Source organism: Dromiciops gliroides, chromosome 1, assembly GCF_019393635.1.
Source record: "Dromiciops gliroides isolate mDroGli1 chromosome 1, mDroGli1.pri, whole genome shotgun sequence".
Lineage (NCBI taxonomy): Eukaryota > Metazoa > Chordata > Mammalia > Microbiotheria > Microbiotheriidae > Dromiciops > Dromiciops gliroides.
In genome coordinates, this window is record NC_057861.1 from 75,854,220 (window position 1) to 75,882,180 (window position 27,961).

General features: G+C 56.9%; 1 protein-coding gene across 1 annotated transcript; it reads right to left on the bottom strand.

The window, feature by feature from the left end:
- Positions 1-986: 986 nt before the first annotated feature.
- Positions 987-27,847, bottom strand: EPPK1 (epiplakin 1). The gene is made up of 2 exons (XM_043984602.1): positions 27,814-27,847; positions 987-20,443 (listed from the first exon to the last, which is right to left on the bottom strand). Exon 2 carries the CDS (start codon positions 20,390-20,392, stop codon positions 1,565-1,567), a length of 18,828 nt encoding a protein of 6,275 aa, XP_043840537.1. The 5' UTR covers positions 20,393-20,443; positions 27,814-27,847; the 3' UTR covers positions 987-1,564.
- Positions 27,848-27,961: the final 114 nt, after the last annotated feature.

Below are 27,961 nucleotides of genomic sequence, written 5' to 3' on the forward strand. Positions count from 1 at the left end.
GGGCCTTGAAGTCAAGAGGACCTAAGTTCAAATTCGACCTCAGACACTTAACACTTACTTGCTGTGTGACCCTGGGCAAGTCACTTAACCCCAATTGCCTCACCAAAAAAAAACCCCAGAAAAAAACAACCAAAAAACCTCTCAGTATGTCTGGTATCAGATATGAAACTTTTGAACAAGGGCTCTCATCTGATGTGAACAATGACATACCATAAAAAAGTCACCCATGTAGAGAGCTATTGCTACCCAGTGGTAGGGAAACCAATAAATCCCCTGAAGTTTCAGTTCACTATGATCACTCACATTCAAACCAAAATGAGACATCCGAGTACAGGATTCCAGTCCAGGGAAAAGATGAAGACTATAGATATGTACATTATTGCTACTATGATTTCTTACCTTTTCATTCTAAGCCCTTGGATATGTCTAGGGTTCCATCTGTAACTCCACAGGCATTGACATACACTGATATTTAAAGCCATTATTATTTCCCGTGATGTGTAACAGCCCATTATTCTTTTAAAAAGAAATAAGTTGGGGCAGCTAGGTAGTGCAGTGCATAGAGCACCGGCCCTGGAGTCAGGAGTACCTGAGTTCAAATCCGGCCTCAGACACTTAACACTTACTAGCTGTGTGACCCTGGGGAAGTCACTTAACCCCAATTGCCTCACTAAAAAAAAAAAAAAAAAAAGAAAGAAAAAAAAGAAAGAAAGAAATAAGTTGATCTGAAACACCACTCCTGAGATTCATCACTTCATCCCTCAAGACTAGATAGGAACAAAATTGACTAAATTTTATAATACAGGCATACCCTATTGGTACTGCTAGATATTTCCAAAGGAATGGAACAGCATCCATAAGAAGTAAAGGATGAAAAATATCACACTTGGTGGGGTGAAATTCAAATTAAAGTAGCTAAAAATAGGGAATTGAAATAATGGAGTTTCTATAATGGAATCATGATTTCTATCTCTTTATACTGATCTTTTCCTTACATTATCACGAACACGTGGAATTTCATGACAGGTGAAATGAGAGAAAACAAAATGTGCCATTTGGGTCATAGAAGGACTAGCAGATAGAAAAGTGAGACATTATTTAATTCTGTGCCCTAACAAAACATGTAATGGTCATCATGAAAATCAAAGGAACTAAAAGTAGAAGCTAGGAATGATTAGAACCTGCTGATTCACCCTATTTCAGAAAAACGGAAAGATACACATGAAGGAGGATTTCTTAAATCAATAAATGAATGAGAAAATTTGAGAATTGGCAAGAATATTTCCACAAAAAATATATAATGTCAAAGTTACTTAAATAAAAAGGAAAATAAAAAGAAGGCCAAATATAAAACCAAAGAGGGCAGTGGATATATTATAATATTGGAAATGGCAATACAAATAATTGGTACTGAGACGAGAAAATAGTTGGTACAAAAAGTGATATGAAAAACAGTTAAAGAAAGGAAAAATGAAAACAAAAAAGAACACAGGAAAACACAAAATAGAAGAAAATGGCAAGGAAATAATGAAACAAAAATGAACAAAATGGGAAGAATTAAACATTACTTAAGAGAAAGAAATAAGAGGCCACTAGCAGGATCCAAGGTACACCGCTGAAGGAGCTCCATATAGGTGAGATTCTCGTGAGTGTTGGGGTCAAAGAAGCCCTTGGTGTCGTCAGAGGGGTCGGACAGGATCTGGCTCATCTCCTCGTCAAAGTAGCCGCGCTGGTAGGCCACCTCCACGGGCACGCGGTGGCTGTGCACGGGGTCGATGACGCCGCCCGTGGCGATCTGGGCCTCCAGCAGCCTCACGCCGTGGTCCTTGACGATCAGGTCCCTCTTCATGGCCTGGAAGAGGGAGATCTGCTCTCCCGTGTAGGGGTCCGTGTAGCCGGTGACGGCCTTCTCTGCGGACAGCAGCTTCTCCTGGATCTCCCCGCCCACCACGCCCGCGGCCACGGCCTCCTCCACGGACAGCTTCTGGTTGCGCAGCGGGTCGATGACGAAGCCCGTGGCGGCCTGGGCCTCCAGCAGCACCAGGGCCGTGCCGGGCCTCAGGATGCCCTTCCACATGGCCTGGTAGATGCTCATCTTCTCCTGCTTGGCCGGGTCTGCCTTGGAGGGCACCAGGACGCCCGCGATGCAGCTGGTGCCCTCCAGGTACCTCTTGACCGAGTCCATCTCCGTGATCTCCTGCAGGCTCTTGGTGCCCTGCGCCAGGTCCCGCAGCGTGTCCAGGCCCAGGATGTTGGAGGTGCGCAGCTCAGAGGCCGACACCTGCCTCCTCAGGCCCCGGAAAGACACCTTGCTCAGCTTCTCCTCCGTCTCCTCGATGATGGTGGTGAGCGTGGTGATGAGGGCCTGCAGGGTCAGGGCGCCAGAGGCGTGCTGTGCCAAGAGCTCCTCCCTCCTGGCCTCGGTCAGGTACTTGGAGAAGAGCACGTCCCACACGGGGACCATCTGCCCCTTGAACTGTCCCACCTTCACCTCCATGGTGGTGGTCCTCAGAGCCCCGAGAGCTTCCTCGCGGAGGCGGGAGTTCTCTGCGTCCGCATCGGCCCCCGCTGGGCCCTCCTGCCAGACAATGCCGCCTCTGCTGCTGTGGCTGCTGCTGTGGCTGCTGCTGTGGCCTCCTTCAGACTGCCTGGCTTCTCTGTCCTGGGACACCCCTTCTGACTCTTCGATGATGGTGGTGAGCCTGCGGGTCAGCGCTGGCAGGGGTAGGGCCCCCGAGTCATACTGGGCCAGGAGGTCCTCCCGGGTGACCTCGGTCACGTACGTGGACACCAGGACATCCCAGACGGGGACCTTCTGCCCCCTCAGGTGGCCGACCTTCACCTCCATTGTGGCGGCCTGAAGCCTGCTGCGTGGGCGCAGGCCCTCTCGAGAGGAGCTGTGCCCCGCTGGGCTGCGGGCAGAGGCATCACGCTGGTCTCCGGAAGACTCCCCCCCGAGGCGTCGGGGGCTCTGGTCCCCGGCCTCCATCACCAGGGTGGCGAGGGTGCTGCTGAGCTCCTCGATGGACAGGGTGCCCTCCCGGTACTTTCTCAGCAGCGCCTGCCTCTGGCTCTCGGGAACGTCCCTGCACCACAGGAGTTCCCACACGGACACGGTCTGGCCCCGGAAGAGGCCCCCGTGGACGGTGACCATGGCGTCCTGCAGGACGCGGCGCATCTGCTCGTTCAGCTGGGACACGGCGGAGTTCTTGTCCACCAGCTGCAGCATGTAGAGGCCGGTGTCGGGGTCGCGGACGCACCTGCGCAGCAGCTGCATGTAGGTGAGGTTCTCGTGAGTGTTGGGGTCAAAGAAGCCCTTGGTGTCGTCAGAGGGGTCGGACAGGATCTGGCTCATCTCCTCGTCAAAGTAGCCGCGCTGGTAGGCCACCTCCACGGGCACGCGGTGGCTGTGCACGGGGTCGATGACGCCGCCCGTGGCGATCTGGGCCTCCAGCAGCCTCACGCCGTGGTCCTTGACGATCAGGTCCCTCTTCATGGCCTGGAAGAGGGAGATCTGCTCTCCCGTGTAGGGGTCCGTGTAGCCGGTGACGGCCTTCTCTGCGGACAGCAGCTTCCCCTGGATCTCCCCGCCCACCACGCCCGCGGCCACGGCCTCCTCCACGGACAGCTTCTGGTTGCGCAGCGGGTCGATGACGAAGCCCGTGGCGGCCTGGGCCTCCAGCAGCACCAGGGCCGTGCCGGGCCTCAGGATGCCCTTCCACATGGCCTGGTAGATGCTCATCTTCTCCTGCTTGGCCGGGTCTGCCTTGGAGGGCACCAGGACGCCCGCGATGCAGCTGGTGCCCTCCAGGTACCTCTTGACCGAGTCCATCTCCGTGATCTCCTGCAGGCTCTTGGTGCCCTGCGCCAGGTCCCGCAGCGTGTCCAGGCCCAGGATGTTGGAGGTGCGCAGCTCAGAGGCCGACACCTGCCTCCTCAGGCCCCGGAAAGACACCTTGCTCAGCTTCTCCTCCGTCTCCTCGATGATGGTGGTGAGCGTGGTGATGAGGGCCTGCAGGGTCAGGGCGCCAGAGGCGTGCTGTGCCAAGAGCTCCTCCCTCCTGGCCTCGGTCAGGTACTTGGAGAAGAGCACGTCCCACACGGGGACCATCTGCCCCTTGAACTGTCCCACCTTCACCTCCATGGTGGTGGTCCTCAGAGCCCCGAGAGCTTCCTCGCGGAGGCGGGAGTTCTCTGCGTCCGCATCGGCCCCCGCTGGGCCCTCCTGCCAGACAATGCCGCCTCTGCTGCTGTGGCTGCTGCTGTGGCCTCCTTCAGACTGCCTGGCTTCTCTGTCCTGGGACACCCCTTCTGACTCTTCGATGATGGTGGTGAGCCTGCGGGTCAGCGCTGGCAGGGGTAGGGCCCCCGAGTCATACTGGGCCAGGAGGTCCTCCCGGGTGACCTCGGTCACGTACGTGGACACCAGGACATCCCAGACGGGGACCTTCTGCCCCCTCAGGTGGCCGACCTTCACCTCCATTGTGGCGGCCTGAAGCCTGCTGCGTGGGCGCAGGCCCTCTCGAGAGGAGCTGTGCCCCGCTGGGCTGCGGGCAGAGGCATCACGCTGGTCTCCGGAAGACTCCCCCCCGAGGCGTCGGGGGCTCTGGTCCCCGGCCTCCATCACCAGGGTGGCGAGGGTGCTGCTGAGCTCCTCGATGGACAGGGTGCCCTCCCGGTACTTTCTCAGCAGCGCCTGCCTCTGGCTCTCGGGAACGTCCCTGCACCACAGGAGTTCCCACACGGACACGGTCTGGCCCCGGAAGAGGCCCCCGTGGACGGTGACCATGGCGTCCTGCAGGACGCGGCGCATCTGCTCGTTCAGCTGGGACACGGCGGAGTTCTTGTCCACCAGCTGCAGCATGTAGAGGCCGGTGTCGGGGTCGCGGACGCACCTGCGCAGCAGCTGCATGTAGGTGAGGTTCTCGTGAGTGTTGGGGTCAAAGAAGCCCTTGGTGTCGTCAGAGGGGTCGGACAGGATCTGGCTCATCTCCTCGTCAAAGTAGCCGCGCTGGTAGGCCACCTCCACGGGCACGCGGTGGCTGTGCACGGGGTCGATGACGCCGCCCGTGGCGATCTGGGCCTCCAGCAGCCTCACGCCGTGGTCCTTGACGATCAGGTCCCTCTTCATGGCCTGGAAGAGGGAGATCTGCTCTCCCGTGTAGGGGTCCGTGTAGCCGGTGACGGCCTTCTCTGCGGACAGCAGCTTCCCCTGGATCTCCCCGCCCACCACGCCCGCGGCCACGGCCTCCTCCACGGACAGCTTCTGGTTGCGCAGCGGGTCGATGACGAAGCCCGTGGCGGCCTGGGCCTCCAGCAGCACCAGGGCCGTGCCGGGCCTCAGGATGCCCTTCCACATGGCCTGGTAGATGCTCATCTTCTCCTGCTTGGCCGGGTCTGCCTTGGAGGGCACCAGGACGCCCGCGATGCAGCTGGTGCCCTCCAGGTACCTCTTGACCGAGTCCATCTCCGTGATCTCCTGCAGGCTCTTGGTGCCCTGCGCCAGGTCCCGCAGCGTGTCCAGGCCCAGGATGTTGGAGGTGCGCAGCTCAGAGGCCGACACCTGCCTCCTCAGGCCCCGGAAAGACACCTTGCTCAGCTTCTCCTCCGTCTCCTCGATGATGGTGGTGAGCGTGGTGATGAGGGCCTGCAGGGTCAGGGCGCCAGAGGCGTGCTGTGCCAAGAGCTCCTCCCTCCTGGCCTCGGTCAGGTACTTGGAGAAGAGCACGTCCCACACGGGGACCATCTGCCCCTTGAACTGTCCCACCTTCACCTCCATGGTGGTGGTCCTCAGAGCCCCGAGAGCTTCCTCGCGGAGGCGGGAGTTCTCTGCGTCCGCATCGGCCCCCGCTAGGCCCTCCTGCCAGACAATGCCGCCTCTGCTGCTGTGGCTGCTGCTGTGGCTGCTGCTGTGGCCTCCTTCAGACTGCCTGGCTTCTCTGTCCTGGGACACCCCTTCTGACTCTTCGATGATGGTGGTGAGCCTGCGGGTCAGCGCTGGCAGGGGTAGGGCCCCCGAGTCATACTGGGCCAGGAGGTCCTCCCGGGTGACCTCGGTCACGTACGTGGACACCAGGACATCCCAGACGGGGACCTTCTGCCCCCTCAGGTGGCCGACCTTCACCTCCATTGTGGCGGCCTGAAGCCTGCTGCGTGGGCGCAGGCCCTCTCGAGAGGAGCTGTGCCCCGCTGGGCTGCGGGCAGAGGCATCACGCTGGTCTCCGGAAGACTCCCCCCCGAGGCGTCGGGGGCTCTGGTCCCCGGCCTCCATCACCAGGGTGGCGAGGGTGCTGCTGAGCTCCTCGATGGACAGGGTGCCCTCCCGGTACTTTCTCAGCAGCGCCTGCCTCTGGCTCTCGGGAACGTCCCTGCACCACAGGAGTTCCCACACGGACACGGTCTGGCCCCGGAAGAGGCCCCCGTGGACGGTGACCATGGCGTCCTGCAGGACGCGGCGCATCTGCTCGTTCAGCTGGGACACGGCGGAGTTCTTGTCCACCAGCTGCAGCATGTAGAGGCCGGTGTCGGGGTCGCGGACGCACCTGCGCAGCAGCTGCATGTAGGTGAGGTTCTCGTGAGTGTTGGGGTCAAAGAAGCCCTTGGTGTCGTCAGAGGGGTCGGACAGGATCTGGCTCATCTCCTCGTCAAAGTAGCCGCGCTGGTAGGCCACCTCCACGGGCACGCGGTGGCTGTGCACGGGGTCGATGACGCCGCCCGTGGCGATCTGGGCCTCCAGCAGCCTCACGCCGTGGTCCTTGACGATCAGGTCCCTCTTCATGGCCTGGAAGAGGGAGATCTGCTCTCCCGTGTAGGGGTCCGTGTAGCCGGTGACGGCCTTCTCTGCGGACAGCAGCTTCCCCTGGATCTCCCCGCCCACCACGCCCGCGGCCACGGCCTCCTCCACGGACAGCTTCTGGTTGCGCAGCGGGTCGATGACGAAGCCCGTGGCGGCCTGGGCCTCCAGCAGCACCAGGGCCGTGCCGGGCCTCAGGATGCCCTTCCACATGGCCTGGTAGATGCTCATCTTCTCCTGCTTGGCCGGGTCTGCCTTGGAGGGCACCAGGACGCCCGCGATGCAGCTGGTGCCCTCCAGGTACCTCTTGACCGAGTCCATCTCCGTGATCTCCTGCAGGCTCTTGGTGCCCTGCGCCAGGTCCCGCAGCGTGTCCAGGCCCAGGATGTTGGAGGTGCGCAGCTCAGAGGCCGACACCTGCCTCCTCAGGCCCCGGAAAGACACCTTGCTCAGCTTCTCCTCCGTCTCCTCGATGATGGTGGTGAGCGTGGTGATGAGGGCCTGCAGGGTCAGGGCGCCAGAGGCGTGCTGTGCCAAGAGCTCCTCCCTCCTGGCCTCGGTCAGGTACTTGGAGAAGAGCACGTCCCACACGGGGACCATCTGCCCCTTGAACTGTCCCACCTTCACCTCCATGGTGGTGGTCCTCAGAGCCCCGAGAGCTTCCTCGCGGAGGCGGGAGTTCTCTGCGTCCGCATCGGCCCCCGCTGGGCCCTCCTGCCAGACAATGCCGCCTCTGCTGCTGTGGCTGCTGCTGTGGCCTCCTTCAGACTGCCTGGCTTCTCTGTCCTGGGACACCCCTTCTGACTCTTCGATGATGGTGGTGAGCCTGCGTGTCAGCGCTGGCAGGGGTAGGGCCCCCGAGTCATACTGGGCCAGGAGGTCCTCCCGGGTGACCTCGGTCACGTACGTGGACACCAGGACATCCCAGACGGGGACCTTCTGCCCCCTCAGGTGGCCGACCTTCACCTCCATTGTGGCGGCCTGAAGCCTGCTGCGTGGGCGCAGGCCCTCTCGAGAGGAGCTGTGCCCCGCTGGGCTGCGGGCAGAGGCATCACGCTGGTCTCCGGAAGACTCCCCCCCGAGGCGTCGGGGGCTCTGGTCCCCGGCCTCCATCACCAGGGTGGCGAGGGTGCTGCTGAGCTCCTCGATGGACAGGGTGCCCTCCCGGTACTTTCTCAGCAGCGCCTGCCTCTGGCTCTCGGGAACGTCCCTGCACCACAGGAGTTCCCACACGGACACGGTCTGGCCCCGGAAGAGGCCCCCGTGGACGGTGACCATGGCGTCCTGCAGGACGCGGCGCATCTGCTCGTTCAGCTGGGACACGGCGGAGTTCTTGTCCACCAGCTGCAGCATGTAGAGGCCGGTGTCGGGGTCGCGGACGCACCTGCGCAGCAGCTGCATGTAGGTGAGGTTCTCGTGAGTGTTGGGGTCAAAGAAGCCCTTGGTGTCGTCAGAGGGGTCGGACAGGATCTGGCTCATCTCCTCGTCAAAGTAGCCGCGCTGGTAGGCCACCTCCACGGGCACGCGGTGGCTGTGCACGGGGTCGATGACGCCGCCCGTGGCGATCTGGGCCTCCAGCAGCCTCACGCCGTGGTCCTTGACGATCAGGTCCCTCTTCATGGCCTGGAAGAGGGAGATCTGCTCTCCCGTGTAGGGGTCCGTGTAGCCGGTGACGGCCTTCTCTGCGGACAGCAGCTTCCCCTGGATCTCCCCGCCCACCACGCCCGCGGCCACGGCCTCCTCCACGGACAGCTTCTGGTTGCGCAGCGGGTCGATGACGAAGCCCGTGGCGGCCTGGGCCTCCAGCAGCACCAGGGCCGTGCCGGGCCTCAGGATGCCCTTCCACATGGCCTGGTAGATGCTCATCTTCTCCTGCTTGGCCGGGTCTGCCTTGGAGGGCACCAGGACGCCCGCGATGCAGCTGGTGCCCTCCAGGTACCTCTTGACCGAGTCCATCTCCGTGATCTCCTGCAGGCTCTTGGTGCCCTGCGCCAGGTCCCGCAGCGTGTCCAGGCCCAGGATGTTGGAGGTGCGCAGCTCAGAGGCCGACACCTGCCTCCTCAGGCCCCGGAAAGACACCTTGCTCAGCTTCTCCTCCGTCTCCTCGATGATGGTGGTGAGCGTGGTGATGAGGGCCTGCAGGGTCAGGGCGCCAGAGGCGTGCTGTGCCAAGAGCTCCTCCCTCCTGGCCTCGGTCAGGTACTTGGAGAAGAGCACGTCCCACACGGGGACCATCTGCCCCTTGAACTGTCCCACCTTCACCTCCATGGTGGTGGTCCTCAGAGCCCCGAGAGCTTCCTCGCGGAGGCGGGAGTTCTCTGCGTCCGCATCGGCCCCCGCTAGGCCCTCCTGCCAGACAATGCCGCCTCTGCTGCTGTGGCTGCTGCTGTGGCTGCTGCTGTGGCCTCCTTCAGACTGCCTGGCTTCTCTGTCCTGGGACACCCCTTCTGACTCTTCGATGATGGTGGTGAGCCTGCGTGTCAGCGCTGGCAGGGGTAGGGCCCCCGAGTCATACTGGGCCAGGAGGTCCTCCCGGGTGACCTCGGTCACGTACGTGGACACCAGGACATCCCAGACGGGGACCTTCTGCCCCCTCAGGTGGCCGACCTTCACCTCCATTGTGGCGGCCTGAAGCCTGCTGCGTGGGCGCAGGCCCTCTCGAGAGGAGCTGTGCCCCGCTGGGCTGCGGGCAGAGGCATCACGCTGGTCTCCGGAAGACTCCCCCCCGAGGCGTCGGGGGCTCTGGTCCCCGGCCTCCATCACCAGGGTGGCGAGGGTGCTGCTGAGCTCCTCGATGGACAGGGTGCCCTCCCGGTACTTTCTCAGCAGCGCCTGCCTCTGGCTCTCGGGAACGTCCCTGCACCACAGGAGTTCCCACACGGACACGGTCTGGCCCCGGAAGAGGCCCCCGTGGACGGTGACCATGGCGTCCTGCAGGACGCGGCGCATCTGCTCGTTCAGCTGGGACACGGCGGAGTTCTTGTCCACCAGCTGCAGCATGTAGAGGCCGGTGTCGGGGTCGCGGACGCACCTGCGCAGCAGCTGCATGTAGGTGAGGTTCTCGTGAGTGTTGGGGTCAAAGAAGCCCTTGGTGTCGTCAGAGGGGTCGGACAGGATCTGGCTCATCTCCTCGTCAAAGTAGCCGCGCTGGTAGGCCACCTCCACGGGCACGCGGTGGCTGTGCACGGGGTCGATGACGCCGCCCGTGGCGATCTGGGCCTCCAGCAGCCTCACGCCGTGGTCCTTGACGATCAGGTCCCTCTTCATGGCCTGGAAGAGGGAGATCTGCTCTCCCGTGTAGGGGTCCGTGTAGCCGGTGACGGCCTTCTCTGCGGACAGCAGCTTCCCCTGGATCTCCCCGCCCACCACGCCCGCGGCCACGGCCTCCTCCACGGACAGCTTCTGGTTGCGCAGCGGGTCGATGACGAAGCCCGTGGCGGCCTGGGCCTCCAGCAGCACCAGGGCCGTGCCGGGCCTCAGGATGCCCTTCCACATGGCCTGGTAGATGCTCATCTTCTCCTGCTTGGCCGGGTCTGCCTTGGAGGGCACCAGGACGCCCGCGATGCAGCTGGTGCCCTCCAGGTACCTCTTGACCGAGTCCATCTCCGTGATCTCCTGCAGGCTCTTGGTGCCCTGCGCCAGGTCCCGCAGCGTGTCCAGGCCCAGGATGTTGGAGGTGCGCAGCTCAGAGGCCGACACCTGCCTCCTCAGGCCCCGGAAAGACACCTTGCTCAGCTTCTCCTCCGTCTCCTCGATGATGGTGGTGAGCGTGGTGATGAGGGCCTGCAGGGTCAGGGCGCCAGAGGCGTGCTGTGCCAAGAGCTCCTCCCTCCTGGCCTCGGTCAGGTACTTGGAGAAGAGCACGTCCCACACGGGGACCATCTGCCCCTTGAACTGTCCCACCTTCACCTCCATGGTGGTGGTCCTCAGAGCCCCGAGAGCTTCCTCGCGGAGGCGGGAGTTCTCTGCGTCCGCATCGGCCCCCGCTAGGCCCTCCTGCCAGACAATGCCGCCTCTGCTGCTGTGGCTGCTGCTGTGGCTGCTGCTGTGGCCTCCTTCAGACTGCCTGGCTTCTCTGTCCTGGGACACCCCTTCTGACTCTTCGATGATGGTGGTGAGCCTGCGGGTCAGCGCTGGCAGGGGTAGGGCCCCCGAGTCATACTGGGCCAGGAGGTCCTCCCGGGTGACCTCGGTCACGTACGTGGACACCAGGACATCCCAGACGGGGACCTTCTGCCCCCTCAGGTGGCCGACCTTCACCTCCATTGTGGCGGCCTGAAGCCTGCTGCGTGGGTGCAGGCCCTCTCGAGAGGAGCTGTGCCCCGCTGGGCTGCGGGCAGAGGCATCACGCTGGTCTCCGGAAGACTCCCCCCCGAGGCGTCGGGGGCTCTGGTCCCCGGCCTCCATCACCAGGGTGGCGAGGGTGCTGCTGAGCTCCTCGATGGACAGGGTGCCCTCCCGGTACTTTCTCAGCAGCGCCTGCCTCTGGCTCTCGGGAACGTCCCTGCACCACAGGAGTTCCCACACGGACACGGTCTGGCCCCGGAAGAGGCCCCCGTGGACGGTGACCATGGCGTCCTGCAGGACGCGGCGCATCTGCTCGTTCAGCTGGGACACGGCGGAGTTCTTGTCCACCAGCTGCAGCATGTAGAGGCCGGTGTCGGGGTCGCGGACGCACCTGCGCAGCAGCTGCATGTAGGTGAGGTTCTCGTGAGTGTTGGGGTCAAAGAAGCCCTTGGTGTCGTCAGAGGGGTCGGACAGGATCTGGCTCATCTCCTCGTCAAAGTAGCCGCGCTGGTAGGCCACCTCCACGGGCACGCGGTGGCTGTGCACGGGGTCGATGACGCCGCCCGTGGCGATCTGGGCCTCCAGCAGCCTCACGCCGTGGTCCTTGACGATCAGGTCCCTCTTCATGGCCTGGAAGAGGGAGATCTGCTCTCCCGTGTAGGGGTCCGTGTAGCCGGTGACGGCCTTCTCTGCGGACAGCAGCTTCTCCTGGATCTCCCCGCCCACCACGCCCGCGGCCACGGCCTCCTCCACGGACAGCTTCTGGTTGCGCAGCGGGTCGATGACGAAGCCCGTGGCGGCCTGGGCCTCCAGCAGCACCAGGGCCGTGCCGGGCCTCAGGATGCCCTTCCACATGGCCTGGTAGATGCTCATCTTCTCCTGCTTGGCCGGGTCTGCCTTGGAGGGCACCAGGACGCCCGCGATGCAGCTGGTGCCCTCCAGGTACCTCTTGACCGAGTCCATCTCCGTGATCTCCTGCAGGCTCTTGGTGCCCTGCGCCAGGTCCCGCAGCGTGTCCAGGCCCAGGATGTTGGAGGTGCGCAGCTCAGAGGCCGACACCTGCCTCCTCAGGCCCCGGAAAGACACCTTGCTCAGCTTCTCCTCCGTCTCCTCGATGATGGTGGTGAGCGTGGTGATGAGGGCCTGCAGGGTCAGGGCGCCAGAGGCGTGCTGTGCCAAGAGCTCCTCCCTCCTGGCCTCGGTCAGGTACTTGGAGAAGAGCACGTCCCACACGGGGACCATCTGCCCCTTGAACTGTCCCACCTTCACCTCCATGGTGGTGGTCCTCAGAGCCCCGAGAGCTTCCTCGCGGAGGCGGGAGTTCTCTGCGTCCGCATCGGCCCCCGCTGGGCCCTCCTGCCAGACAATGCCGCCTCTGCTGCTGTGGCTGCTGCTGTGGCCTCCTTCAGACTGCCTGGCTTCTCTGTCCTGGGACACCCCTTCTGACTCTTCGATGATGGTGGTGAGCCTGCGTGTCAGCGCTGGCAGGGGTAGGGCCCCCGAGTCATACTGGGCCAGGAGGTCCTCCCGGGTGACCTCGGTCACGTACGTGGACACCAGGACATCCCAGACGGGGACCTTCTGCCCCCTCAGGTGGCCGACCTTCACCTCCATTGTGGCGGCCTGAAGCCTGCTGCGTGGGCGCAGGCCCTCTCGAGAGGAGCTGTGCCCCGCTGGGCTGCGGGCAGAGGCATCACGCTGGTCTCCGGAAGACTCCCCCCCGAGGCGTCGGGGGCTCTGGTCCCCGGCCTCCATCACCAGGGTGGCGAGGGTGCTGCTGAGCTCCTCGATGGACAGGGTGCCCTCCCGGTACTTTCTCAGCAGCGCCTGCCTCTGGCTCTCGGGAACGTCCCTGCACCACAGGAGTTCCCACACGGACACGGTCTGGCCCCGGAAGAGGCCCCCGTGGACGGTGACCATGGCGTCCTGCAGGACGCGGCGCATCTGCTCGTTCAGCTGGGACACGGCGGAGTTCTTGTCCACCAGCTGCAGCATGTAGAGGCCGGTGTCGGGGTCGCGGACGCACCTGCGCAGCAGCTGCATGTAGGTGAGGTTCTCGTGAGTGTTGGGGTCAAAGAAGCCCTTGGTGTCGTCAGAGGGGTCGGACAGGATCTGGCTCATCTCCTCGTCAAAGTAGCCGCGCTGGTAGGCCACCTCCACGGGCACGCGGTGGCTGTGCACGGGGTCGATGACGCCGCCCGTGGCGATCTGGGCCTCCAGCAGCCTCACGCCGTGGTCCTTGACGATCAGGTCCCTCTTCATGGCCTGGAAGAGGGAGATCTGCTCTCCCGTGTAGGGGTCCGTGTAGCCGGTGACGGCCTTCTCTGCGGACAGCAGCTTCCCCTGGATCTCCCCGCCCACCACGCCCGCGGCCACGGCCTCCTCCACGGACAGCTTCTGGTTGCGCAGCGGGTCGATGACGAAGCCCGTGGCGGCCTGGGCCTCCAGCAGCACCAGGGCCGTGCCGGGCCTCAGGATGCCCTTCCACATGGCCTGGTAGATGCTCATCTTCTCCTGCTTGGCCGGGTCTGCCTTGGAGGGCACCAGGACGCCCGCGATGCTGCTTGTCCCTTCAAGGTACTTTTTTACCCTTTCTTTCTCAGCTATTTCTGTTACTTCTTTTTGTCCCCTCTCCAATTCATCCAACACATCTTTATTTATGATATTAGCTTTGAAAAGTTCAGTAGCTGTTACTTGCCTTCTCAGCCCTTTGAACCACACCTCCGTTCTTTTCTTTTCCTTTTCTTCAATTAATTTCCAAATTATTTTTACAATATTTTCCAGTGCTCGTGATGTGTCCTGTCTGTACTTTTGCACCAATTCCTGTTTCTTATCTTCTGTGACATATTCAGAACAAAGCAGGTCCCACACTGACATCTTCCTCCCTTTATATTTTCCCTTTTCTACCACCACCATTTCTGCCTTAAGTGCCTTCTCTGTCACTTCCTCAATGTTCCTGTAATTCTTTTCCTGCTTGACCAGGGGGACAAGACCCAATCCTGTTTTTTGGTCTTTCACACACCTTGCATGGAGTTCTGCATAATTCACTTTTTCATGTGTATTGGGATCTTGGTACCTTTTGCTCCCATGGCTCCTATTTGACAATAAGTTGTACATTTCAGGGTCCAAGCAGCCACGTTGGTAGGCCACATCCACAGGGACACGGTGGCCATGTCTCGGGTCAATTACACCCCCTGTGGCCACTTGTGCCTCTAGCATCCTCATTGCTTCCTCTTTTTCTACAAGACCTTTCTTCATGGCTTTGTACAGGGAGATCCGCTCACCTGTGTCTGGGTCCTCATAGCCAGTGACAGCCTTCTCTGCATTTTGGAGGTCTTCCTTTACCTCCTCACCCACCACACCTGCAGCCACGGCCTCATCTACAGACAGTTTCTGGTTATGCACAGGATTGATGATGAAGCCAGTAGCAGCCTGAGCCTGCAAAAGTTGCATCCCAATTGGCCTGGGTATCACCTCTGTCTTCATAGCCTCATAGACACTCATTCTCTCCTCTGTCGATGGCATCAGCACCCCAGCAATGCAGCCGGTCCCTTCTGTGTACCTTTTCACTGCTTCTAGTTGGCTAAGTCTTTCTGCTGCTTTCTTTCCCTTAGGAAGTCCTGCAAGGATCTTCTCGTCAATGATCCCAGAGTTGAACAGCTCAGCAGCTGTCACATCTGTGCGGATTCCTTTCACCTTAATTGCCTGGTTCCGTTTTTCCGTTTCCTCCATGGTGTTCATGATCATTTCTAAGAGTTGCTCCAGGTGCAGAGTCTTCGATTTGAACTGTCTGACCAGATCTCTCTTTTTCTGCTGTGTGAAGTACTGAGAGGAAAGCAAGTCCCAGACAGAAACAGTCTGATGGGCAAACTTTCCCATGGGCACTTTGGTGGTCCTAGATCGCAGCAGCTGTTTGGTAGCCTCATCTATGTAAATGTAGTTCTCTCCTTTCTGTACGATTTGCAACATATAGAGCCCAGTTTCTGACTCTTGAATACACCTCTCCAGCAGCTGCAGGTAGGTGAGGTTCTCGTGGGTGTTGGGGTCAAAGAAGCCCTTGGTGTCGTCGGAAGGGTCAGATAGGATCTGGTTCATCTCCTCATCAAAGTAGCCACGTTGGTAGGCCACCTCCACGGGCACTCGGTGGCTGTGTATGGGGTCGATGATGCCACCTGTGGCGATCTGGGCCTCTAAAAGGCGGATGGCATGGGACTTTAGGATGAGTCCCTTGTTCATGGCTTCAAAGAGGGAAATTTGCTCATTGGTGTAGGGCTCCACGTAGCCGGTCACTGCCTTCTCGGCACTCAGAAGCTTCTCGTACACTTCTCTTCCGATTAGTCCAGCCGATAATGCTTGCTCAACTGACAACTTCTTGTTCTGTACGGGGTCAATAATGAAGCCAGTGGCGGCCTGGGCCTCGAGCAGCACCAAGGCCGTGCCGGGCCTCAGGATGTGCCTCCGCATGGCATCGTAGATACTCAGCCTCTCCTTTGTGCTCTGGATCAGGACCCCAGCTATGAAGTTGCCTCCCTCTAAGAACTGCTTCACACCCTCCATCTCGGTCACTTCGTGTACTGTTTTTTTCCCCTGGTTCAGATCATCCAGTGTTTTCTTGTCAATGAGCTGGGATCTGAACAGGTCATTGGCCGACACCTGCTTCCTGAGGCCGGGGAACGTGATCTGCCTGGCTCTCTGCTCTGTTTCCTCAATGAGGGCGGTAACATCTGTGACTACCTGGCGTAGGGCCGCAGCCCTTCCTGAGCGACCCAGGTCTACCAGCTCCTTCTGCTTGTCAGCACTAACATACTCAGAGTGGAGCAGGTCCCATAGTGACACAGTTTGGCCTTTGAACCTCCCCACCTTGACAGGGACTGTCATAGCTTTCAGAGCCATGATGGTGTGGTCATCCACATCCAATGCCACACTCCTGGAAAGTGGGAGCAGCCACAGGCCCGTCTCTGAATCCAAGATGCACCTGTCCTTTAACTCTTGGTATGTCACCTTGTCATGGGTGTTAGGGTCGAAGAAAAATTTCTTGTCTTCAGTGGTCTTGGCTAGAACTTGATTTGTCTCCTCATCTAAAAAGCCAAGCCTGCAGGCAGCTGGCAGGGGTAGATGCAAGTGGTGGAGGGGGTCTACGATGCCCCCGGTAGCCAGCTGTACTTGCAGAAGGAGGAAGCCCTCACTCTGGTCAATGAGCCCCTTGCCCATGGCCTGCCAGACAGAGATGGTGTTGCCAGTGTAGGGATCAGCATAGCCAGTTGCCGCTCGCTCTGCTTGAATGAGCTGCTCACTGAGCTCTACCCCAATCACACCAGTCTTGACCGCATCTTCCACAGACAGCTTCTGGCTGTTCTGCGGGTCAACGAGTGAGCCTGCAGCCAGCTGGGCCTCTAGCAGCCTCAGCCCTAGGCCAGGGGGAAGCAAGTTGCTTTTCATGGCCTGGTAGATGCTCATCTTGGCCTTGGATCCCTCCACCTGGACCCCAGCAATGCATCCTGTTCCCTGTAAGTACCGTTTCACCTCTGGTCTCTGGGCCACCTCACTCGGTGACTGTGTCCCTTGAACCAGTCCCTCTAGGGTCTCCAGATCAATGATTCCTGTGTCCAGCATCCAGACAGCAGGAACATCCCCCCGTAGGCCTGGTAGCATGATGCGGGTCTGAGCTTGCAGCTCTGCCTCTCTGACTTGCCTCAGAGCAGCAGCTATGATTTCCTGGGCCGTCATCCGCCCCAGCCGGAAGTCTTCCAAGAAGACCGCCCTCTGATCCTCCGTGAAGTAGCCAGAGCAGAGCAAGTCCCAGAGGGAGATATTCTTCTCAGTCACCAGTGTGGCCTGGAAGACCTGTTGAATTTGCTCATCTGAGGAGACGGGGGGACCTGTTTGGGGCAGGGGCAGCAAACAATAGCCAGAAGCCTCGTCCTGTTGACAGTGCTCTATAAGCTGGGCATAGCTGAGGGTCTCACTCCCATCCACGGTAGAGAACGTCTGGATTGTGGCAGGAGAGGCCCCAGAAAGGGTTCTTTCCATCTCCTCATCAATGTAACCCCGCTGGGTGGCCACTTCCATGGGGACGTGGTGGTGGCCCTTGGGGTCAATGATGCCCCCAGTGGCAACCTGGGCCTCTAGGAGCTGCACGGCCTGCTGGGAAGAGACCAGACCCTTCTTCATGGCCTGGAAGAGGGAAACCTTCTTGCCTGTAAAGGGGTCTGTGAAGCCTGTCACTGCCTCCTCAGCATGACGGAGCTTCTCGTGTAGTTCCGGCCCTACCAATCCCTTTCGCACAGCGTCATCCACAGACAGCTTCTCCCTGCTCACAGGGTCGACGAGGGAGCCAGTTGCAGCCTGGGCTTCAAGGAGAGGAAGAGCCACTCCGGGCCCCAACAGTTTCTGTTTCATGGCTTCATAGAGACTAAGCCTCTGGTTAGAAGGTTGTAGCAGCACTCCCCCAATGGTCCCTGAACCATGTAGGTACCTGCGGACCGACTCTACTCTCAAGAGCTCCTCAGGACTCACCCTCCCTTCCAGAACCTTCTCCAGGAGGTCACGGTCAATGATGTGGGACTCCAGGAGCTGGTAGGCAGTTACACAACCTCGGAGAGTCGGCAGGGTGATGCCTGCCCACTTCTTCATCTCCTCCTCTAATCTCTGCACGATCTGCTCCAGGCTTATCTTCTTCAGCCTGTAATGGGTCAGGATCTCCCTCCTCTGGCCCTCCTTGAAGTACTCAGAGTTGATCAGATCCCACACGGACACCCTTTGACCTTTGAACCTGCCGTACTTCACCAGCAGGAGGTAGCTCTGGAAAGCCTGGCGGGTAGCTTCATTTACCAACTGAGGCTTCTGGCTGTTGAGTGGCAAGAGGCAAAGGCCGGTGGCTGGCTCTGTCACACACTTTTCCAACAGCTGCAGGTAGGTGAGGTTCTCATGTGTATTGGGGTCAAAGAAGCCCCTGGTGTCATCCGAGGGGTCAGATAAGACCAGGTTCATTGTTCGGTCAAAGTAGCCACGCTTGTAGGCCACCTCCACAGGGACGCGGTGACTGTGCACAGGGTCGATGATACCACCCGTGGCAATCTGGGCTTCTAGGAGGCGAATGCCATGGTCCCTAACAATGAGGTCTTTGTTCATGGCCTGGAACAAGGAGAGCCTGTCCCCTGTGTACGGGTCCACGTAACCTGTCACCGCTCTCTCAGCTGACAGTAGTTTTTCATAAATATCAGGGCCGATGACATTGGCCCGGAGGGCATCCTCCACAGAGTATCTCTTGTTCTCCTTTGGGTCGATAATAAAACCTGTGGCTGCCTGGGCCTCCAAAAGGATAAGGGATGTCCCTGGTCTCAGGTAGCCCTTCCTTCTGGCCTCATAGATACTGATCTTCTCCTGGGAGTCGGGCAGGAGCAAGCCACTGATGCACCCTGTCCCTTGCAGGTATTTCCTGACGGAGTCAAGGCCCCCCACGTCCTGTGCTGTCGTCTGTCCTTGCTCCAGCTTCTCATACAGATCCTGATTGATGATCTCTGACTTGAGAAGTTCCCTTGGCGTCACGTGATCCCTCAGGCCTTTGAAGGTGACCTGAGAGGCAGCAGCAGCCTGGTCGATGGTGGCTCTGAGCTGGGCTGCCAGAATCTCCACTGAGAGGGCTCCTTCCCGGTACTGATGGGCCAGGTCGGCTCTCTGCTCTGCTGGGATAGCATCTGAGAAAAGCAGCTTCCAAACAGACACCATTTGTCCTTTGAGCTTCCCTGATGTGGCAACTACTGTGGCCTTCCTCAGGCCCTCCTGGGTGGCATGGTCAATGAACCAGCGTCCCTCTGAATACCCTCTGCCATCTCCCCCAGAGATGGGCAGGAGGAGGGAGCCGGTCTCTGGGTCAGTGACACAGCGGACAAGCAGCTGCTCATAGGTGAGGTTCTCCTCAGTGTTGGGGTCAAAGAAGCCAGTAGGTTGGGAGAGACTGGCAATCGTCTCCTTATCTAGATAGTCCCATTGCAAGGCGGTCTTCAGGGGCAGCCGGTGTTTCCTAACAGGATCGATGATGCCCCCTGTGGCCAGCTGGGCCTCTAGAAGCCGGAATGCCAACTCCTTCTGTACTAGCCCTTTTCTCATGGCTTGGAAGAGGGGGATGAGAGCCATGCTGAAGGGATCTGGGTACCCGGTGACAGCCCGCTCTGCCACCAAGAGTTTCTCCCGGAACTCGGGCCCCACGAGTCCAGTCCTAACGGCTTCATCCAGCCCCAGCTTCTTATCACTGGCAGGGTCCATGAGGGAGCCCGTAGCAGCCTGAGCCTGGAGGAGGGCAAGTGCAGTGCCCGGGGGAAGGAGGTGCTCCATCAAGGCCTGGTAGATGCTCCTCCTCTGGCCTGTGGACAGCAAGAGCACCCCAGCCACACCGCCTGTCCCCTCCAGATAACGCTGAACTTCTTCCCGGGCCCTCACCTCAGGTACAAGCAGCCTCCCCTCCTTCAGGTCCTCAAACACCTCCCTAGACAGGACGCCAGCCTCCAGAAGCTGTTCACTGCTCACCATCCCTCCCAGGGCTGGGAAGGTGATCTTCACAGGGAGCAGGGCCAGCCCCGTGGCCGGGCTCAGCACACACCTGTCCCTAAGTTCTTGGTAGGTGACTGGCTCCTGGGTGTTGGGGTCAGAGAAGGCCTGGGGACCATCTGCTGTGGGGTCAGCCAGGCTGCGGCCTGTCTCCTCATCCAGGAGGCCCCTCTGGTAGGCAATTTCCAGTGGGACACGCCCTCCCTGTGCAGGGTCTATTATGCCACCTGTGGCCAGCTGGGCTTCCAGCCAACTCAGGCCTGAAGTCCTGGCCACAACTTCCTTGTGGAGAGCCTGGAAGAGGGGCAGCTTCCCTGGCCCATAGGGGTCAGAGTAGCCAGTGAGGGCTCGCTCAGCTGTGAGAAGCTTCTCTTTCAGCTCCAAGCCCACCAGCCCCTGTCTCACGGCCTCAGCCACAGGGAGCAGCTGACCCTGAGTGGGGTCAATGAGGCCCCCAGTGGCTGCCTGGGCTTCAAGAAGAGCCAGTCCCAGCTTGGCTGGGAGAAGGCCCTGCTGCATGGCTTCGTAGAGGCTCAGGGGCTGGGCAGAGGCCTCTAAGTACACCCCAGCAATGGGGCCTCTCTGCTGGGGATAGGTCTCCCCATCATGAGAAGTCACAGGATACTCCATCCTGGGTTCAGGAGGCGCAGCCTTATGCATGGCCTTCAAGGCCCTGTGGGTTTGAAGTGATCCAATGCCATTGGCCGAAATAGCTGAGTCTCCATTCATAGTGCTAGTGTCAGCCGAGACACGTCCCACATCCATGTCTATGTCTACGTTCGTGTCTGCGGGCTTTTCTCAAGCAGTGCTCGCCTCCTAGGAAGGTGGAGAAGCAAAGAAAAGGCCTTATGACTTGAGGTGCTACCACCACATGGTCCTCCAGAGAGGCCCTACCCAAACTTCTTCCCTTGGTCACAGGAGGAAGAGAAAAAGACTAACAGAGGTTCCTATAACAATGATCAAATCACACAAAGCCTCTGAGTTGGGAGGGACTAGTCCAACCCCTCCTTGAACAGAAATCCCTTCTTCAACATCTCTGACTCTTGGTTCTCCTGCCTCTGCCCAGCGGTCTCCTGCCTCTGCCCAGCTCATTGCTTTGGAATACCACTAATTGTTGGAAAATTGTTTCTTTATATGGAGCCAAACTATACGTTTTTGCAGTTCCTACCCATTGCTCCTAATTTATTATTTTTTTTTTTTGGCTGGGCAATGAGGGTTAAGTGACTTGCCCAGGGTCACACAGTAAGTATCAAGTGTGTGAGTCCGGATTTGAACTCAGGTCCTCCTGAATCCAGGGCCAGTGTTTTATTCACTGCATCACCTAGCTGTCCCCATTGCTACTAATTGTGACCTCACTGAAGTCAGTTCTCAGGCACCCCCTGAGGCTTCCCTTCTATGGTCTAAGCATCTCCATTTTCTCCTTGGTGCCTTTCCCTCCAAGACTATTTTCCCTCTTCTCTGGCTCTCTTGTATGTGCTCATTTATGTTTATGTTAACTCCTTCATTAGTATGTGAGTTTCTTGAGGGAGCCTTTAGTTGAGTATCCTCAGTGCTTATCACAGTGTCTGGCATACAGTAGGTGCCTAATAAATTGCTAGACTGATTAACTGGTGTAGTCTAGTTTCTATTCCCATCCTGGTTGCCCTCTTATACATGTCCTCCAACAATTCAATGAATAGGGCAAAGAAGAGATGAGGCTGGAGCTAAGATGGGGGCAGGGGAATGGGGGTCACAAAGATCCACAAAATGACCCCATGCTAACTTTATTCATTGGTTCCACTAGGGAACCAACATGATCACCTGGCTGGAGTCTGAGGTGTGTGTGGGGAAATGAGGACTGATGGATGAGACATGAACCAAGGGAAGGTTGGATATTAGCAGCTGGGTTGGAATTTGACTGGAAAATGGGGTCTAAACTAGTTAGCAGCAGCTAGGTGGCAGAGTAGATAAAGCTGGACCAGGAGTCAGGAAGACCCAAATTCAAATCTATCCTCAGACATTGAGTAGCTGTGTGACCCTGGGCCAGTCACTTAACCTCTGTTTGCCTCAGTTTCCTCAGCTGCAAAATGGAGATCATAACAGCACTGTTGTGAAAATCAGATGAGATAATAAAGTACTTAGCACAGTGCCTGGCACATAGTAAGCACTGTATAAATATTATCTATTGTTATTTTTATCATTATCATCATTATTAGTTGTGAATGGAAAATAGGAGTCTAGGCTTAGGTTGGGATGAAGAGGGGGAAAGGGGTCTGAGCTAAAGCATAGAATCTTTCATTCTATCTTTTCTTTCTTCCTCCTTTCTTCCTTCCCTCCCTCTTTCCTTCTCTCCCTCCCTCTCTTTCTTCCTTCCTCCCTCCATTCCTTCCTCCTTTCCTTCCTTCACAAGAAAGGGCTCCATGGAGGAGGTGGCACATGAGCTGGACCTTGAATGCCCAGTAAGATTTCACCAGGAAGAAAATAGTAAACAAAGCATTCCAAGCAGTACTGGAGATGTATGAGTCATCTGAAGGGGTGAGAGTTAAAGGTATGGGAGTGGATAATATTCACCAAGGGAAAGTGGAGACTTGGGACCATAATGTAAATAAATCATTGGAAGGAACTGGAGAAATTTTGCCTAAAGAAGAGAAGCACAGGGCAGTGTGAAATTCTCTGAGGTTCTTTCCACCTCTAAATTCATATTATATATATATATATATATATATATATATATATATATATATAGAGAGAGAGAGAGAGAGAGAGAGAGAGAGAGAGATGTATAACATGATATTTGTCTTCAGAAAATGGAATTGGGGGCAGTTAGGTGGCACAGTGGATAAAGCACCGGCCCTGGATTCAGGAGGACCTGAGTTCAAATCTGGCCTCAGACACTTGACATTCACTAGCTGTGTGACCCTGGGCAAGTCACTTAACCCTCACTGCCTCATGGAAAAAGAAAATGGGGGCAGCTAGGTGGCGCAGTGGATAGAGCACTGGCTCTGGAGTCAGGAGTACCTGAGTTCAAATCTGGCCTCAGACACATAACACTTACTAGCTGTGTGACCCTGGGCAAGTCACTTAACCCCAATTGCCTCACTAAAAAAAAAAAAAAAATGGAATTAAATTTGTTCTGCTTGGTCAGGGGGGTGCAGGTAGAATTTGAAGTAATGGTTGAAAACTATGATAGGCAAATATTGATTCAACATAAGGTAACAACTTCCTACCCAATAATTGAATGTATGGCCTCAGTAGGTGGGGAATTAATTCCCCATCACTGGAGGTCTTCCAACCCAGGCTAGATGACTCCTTGTTGGGGACATCACTGAGGATATTCCTGGGCAGGTGCTGGTTGACCTAGATGAAAAACTGCACATATTTATACAGTACTACCTGCTAAGCCCATGCTCTAAAAGCATATACATCTATAAAGTATTTGGGAGGTGGGAGAAGGGGAAAAAAGTCTGGAGGAGATAACACAACCCCTGAGAGAGGAGGAAAATGAGGAGGGGGCGGTGTCTCTGAAGTCAAGGAAAAAGTTTCCCAAAGTGGGGAGGGGAGAGTAATGTACTGCTGGTAGGTCACAGGTGAGAACTGAGAAGAGGCTCCTGGACTTGGCAATCAGGAAGTAGCTGGTGACCTTGGAGAGAGCAGTTTCTGGAGAGTTTATAGGAACCGAGCCAGATTGCAGGCAGCTAAGGGGGGGGAGCGTGGGTGGTAAACCAGGGAGGATACTGAGAGGCGCTTTGATGGTGGTTCTACAAATGGGGTTTGTCCGGGGGTTTCCCAGCACCAGAAGAAGCAGCCCTTGGCCTACAAGCCCTGGGGCAGTCCTGCTCCAGGAGACTTTAGCTGGGCCTGGCCCTCGCCCCTATCTTTGCCCCTTGTGGGTCATAGAGGCCCAGCCTCAAAGGGAGAGACCTCTCTTCCTCCTTGTGGGTGAGGGGCATTAGGGGCGAGGGCTTAGAGAAGAGTTCTCTAAGGGTGACTCAATAGCAGTCAAGGTAGGGGCTGGAAACACAGTCCCATACCGATGTGTCAGTCCCTATACACTTGCAGTCTTTGCACACAGGCATGTCTAATGTCTGATTTTCTGATGCTAGGATGGGCTGGGCTGGGCTGGGCATCTAAGGGAAGGGGGACAGAGGAGGGGGGTTAGGAAGATGGAGATTCTCTTCTACTTTCCCTTCATTCAATGCCCCTCCCCCTTTCTTTTTTTCTTTTGGTGAGGCAATTGGGGGTTAAGTGACTTGCCTGGGGTCACACAGCTTGTAAGCGTGGAGTGTCTGAGGCTGGATTTGAACTCAGGTCCTCCTGACTCCAGGGTCGGTGCTCTATCCACTATGCCACCTAGCTGCCCCCCTCCCCCCTTTATTGCCCTTTAAGGGTAGGACCTAAGGGAGGAAAGGGAAGAGGAAGAGGGAATGGAAAGGAAAGAGGAGGGATACAGAGAAAGGAGGCTAGGGACGTTGAGGGATCAGGCTAGGACCTAGTAACCAGGACCCAGTAGAGTCACTGTAAGTACCCCTTCCTCTTCCGAGCCTCTCCAAGGGTGGCTTTGCAGTCCATTGCCTTCCAGGGTCATGGCAGCAAAAGGCCCTGTTTCAGGCTAAGTCAATTCCTCCTCCCCCTGACCTTTGCCTAGTATTGAAGTGGCCATGGGCGGGGAGCCAGAGCTTGGGCGGGAAACTGAAGAAAAACAGTGGCCTCCTTCAGCCCCTGGCACTGCAATGACAGGCAGAGATCAATGGGCCGATAGACTTCCCTGGAATGGGTGGAGCTCTGAGGGGGGAGGGAGAGGAGAAAGTTGGGTGAGTCTCCTCCTATATCCCCCCCTCAAATTAGTTAGAGGATCAACACCTGCTCTAGCACTCTCAGAGTCTGAGGCTCCAAAAATCAACATACAGTAAATGGCTCCTGAAGTTGGCATACTGACATCAAGGGACCTGTGGGAACTAGGAGCAATGGGCTAGGGGGGAGAGTTGGTGGGGGGGGGGACACAAGGATGAGTTGTGGAGAAGATCATTTAGGTTCAGTGTCAGAAAAAGATTGTAATGACAAAAGCTTGTTTCCTTCAAAGGTGGTTTCCCACTTATCACTAGAAGTCTTCAAACAAAAACTAGAAGACTTTTTAGGTATGCTGTAGAAGAGGCTCTTTTTCAGGTGTGGGTTTGAACTAAATGGACTCTCTGAAGTCCCTTTCTACTCTGAGCTTCTGTCACTGGCTGTTTCTGAGCCTCAGTTTCCTCATCTATAAAATGCCTGTGCTATAAGGTCTCTCCTCCAATCCTCTGGTCATCAAGAAGAAGGCACCTAAGGAGGGAACCAGGGAAGAGCCCTGACTCTCCCCCCTCCCTCCTGCCTTCAGGCTGACCCCTGTTCCACCACTAAGCATTCTCCTGCCCCAGAAATCAGTGGAAACACATTGGCAGGGCCTTCCTTGACCCCAGCTCCATACAACTACCCTAAAAGGGAGGGACTCTTAGGCTGTGGTTGCATTCCGGGTAGGATGGACTAAAATCTCCCTATGTCAGACTCAGCGAATATGGGAATTGAAAGGGATCTTGGAGACCTGAATTTAGCCCCTCCATTTTTTAGACTAGGGCTTCTTAAACTTTTTCCACTCCTGACTCCTTTTCACCCAAGAAATGTTTATGCGACCCTGGGTATATGGGTATATAAAATAGGTATACATAACCTTTTACTGTTGCCAAATTTTTCATGACCCAGATATTCAGTTATGTGGCCCCATATAGGGTCGTGACCCACAATTTAAGAAGCTGGGCTCTAGAAGAGGAATGGGAGACCCTGAGAAGGGAAGAAAATGCCCAATCAGTTGTACCAGAGGTGGAACAAGATCTCCAGGTCTCCTGACTTCCAATACAGGTCTCTGCATGAGGCTGATTCTGTCCCCTTCTCTCCTCTCTCCTTTCAGGATTGAGGCCTCTTTGGCCTAGAGAGGCCAGTCCAGCTGCCCCTGTTTACTCAACAGAACTCATCTGGACACAAGGAAAGAGAATGCCAACACCTCCCCCCATCTCCAACTCCTATAAGGTCACCAGGAAAAACAAGATTTGTAGGGCCCCCACCCAGAGCACCACACCCCTCCCCATCACAGATATATACAGACACAACTTTGCTAGGCCCAGGGACACCATGACCCCCACCCCCAACTCCATGTCTCTCAGGCCAGGCAGGAATACCCCTACACAGACACAAATGTCACACCCAGGGTTGGCCCAGGGATGTCCACATATACACCTCCCAGGCTAGGCATGGATCTCCCTACACATAAACACAAATGTCACACCCAGGCCCAGAGATCCTCCTGTCTGCCCCCAAACACACAACCTGACTCCTCCCCACCCCTACCTACCTTCCCCCTATCCCTCCAGATTCCTAGACTAGACCTGGGAGGGACAACTGATGAGAGGGATGAGAAGGGAGGATGGGTTATCCTCATTCCAGGAGGACCATTCAAGAGGATGCAGAACCTGGTACCTAGGAGGGGCCTGGTCCCTAGACTGAGCCTGGGTGGGATGTGTCCAGCTCCCTGACATCTGAGCCATTCCTATGATATTCCCAGGTCATAAGACACAAGCTTCTATTTCCCTGGACAGTCACTTATAAAGGAAAAACAGGGAGGAGGCATGTTCCACAAAAATGTAAAATTAACTTCCTAACCAATAAAGCTACCCAACAATGAAATGGGCTCCCTCAATAGGGAGGGAACTCCCTATCTTTGAAAAATGGTCAAGGAAACAATGAATAGACTTGGAATCAGAAGGAACCTTAAGAGATCATTACAGGGGGCAGCTAGATGGTGCAGTGGATAGAGCACTGGCCCTGGAGTCAGGAGTACCTGAGTTCAAATCTGGCCTCAGATACTTAACACTTACTAGCTGTGTGACCCTGGGCAAGTCACTTAACCCCCATTGCCCCACACCAAAAAAAAAAAAAAAGAGATCATTACAGCAACTGTCTCTCATTTTAGAGATAAGAAAACAGATTAGGAGAAGGGAAGTGACTTATACAAGGTGACATGAGTTGATAAATGACGGGGCTTTGAACCTAGGTCCTTTGAGATCAAATCCAGTGTTCTTACAGCAGATGCCCCCCCACCCAGTCTCTCTAGTTGGCGATAATAATCACTGTTCAGTCATTTAGGACAGACACCTTTACGGTTTTACATAGAACTTTACTCACAACTTCCCTTGAGGCAGGTTATTATCCTTGATTTACAGATATGAAAACTGAGGCTCAAGAGACTCAAGAGTAGATGTGATGCGACTAGTGTCAGAAGCCCAGAATTCTTTGCTTTAGATCAGAATAGACTAGATGACCTCTGAGTTCCCTTTCAGCCCCTTCACTTTATGAAGGAGATGCATATATCTTGGGGATGAGATGCTGATTTCGATTGACTCCTGGAAAAGAGGGGAGGATGAATGAATTCACCTCTGCGATTTAGTCCCCTCATTTTCAGGGCAGGATCCTCTCATTCCTGAGACTTGTTGCTTGGGATACATGCCCTTCAATCCTGGCACACACTCCCCTTACTCCCAGTACACACTCCCATCATTTTTTGAACATTCTCCCCACCTACCAGGTATCTTTCAGGTTCCCCCAAACTAGTCATGCCTTCTCCTCTGTGTAAGGTCTCAGGGGTCCTGGACCCACTTGGACCAATCCCTTCCCTTCTTCCCCTAGTTCACGAGCTTGAGAATCTTTTCAGTGGACATCTGGGAGCCCAGACCAGGCTCAGGGAGAGATTCATTTTCACTTCCTCAGTTCGGCGCCTTCCCAGGATAAAGGGACAAAGGAAAAGCATTAGGTGCTCCAACCTTCAGTCCTTGTAGGGGACTAGCTCCCGGCTTCACTCCGCCCATAATTTCCCATTCCTAAAACCAGAAGCCTAGGTTGGGGGGAGGGGGAGGGGGGAGGGGAATCGATCCCCTATGTATTTTCCAATCAAATTCCCATTTCTTAGTCCAGGAATATTGTCCCCGTCCCTGCAAAGTCCTCGTTCTTCAGCTCAGGAATGTGGGTACTTCGCTTCCTAACTCCCAATTTCTTCAGGCCAGGACACCTGATTCAGAACTCGAGAGCCCGAGCCCCACAGCACTTCTTAGATAAGGATCCCTCCCTCTGACATGATCCCAAATTATGAAGTCAGGGTCCCCTACCCTCCTGACACCCTTAGCGCACACCTGTAGACTTCTCTGGTCTTGGTGAGTGTTAGCTCCTCCAGGCTCTCTGATCCCGGCCAGCTTCACTTCCCACCTCCACACATTTTAAACCTGGCACCTCCCAATACCTTTCAGCCCTTCCCAGCCCTAAAGCGGCCAGAGAGCTGGA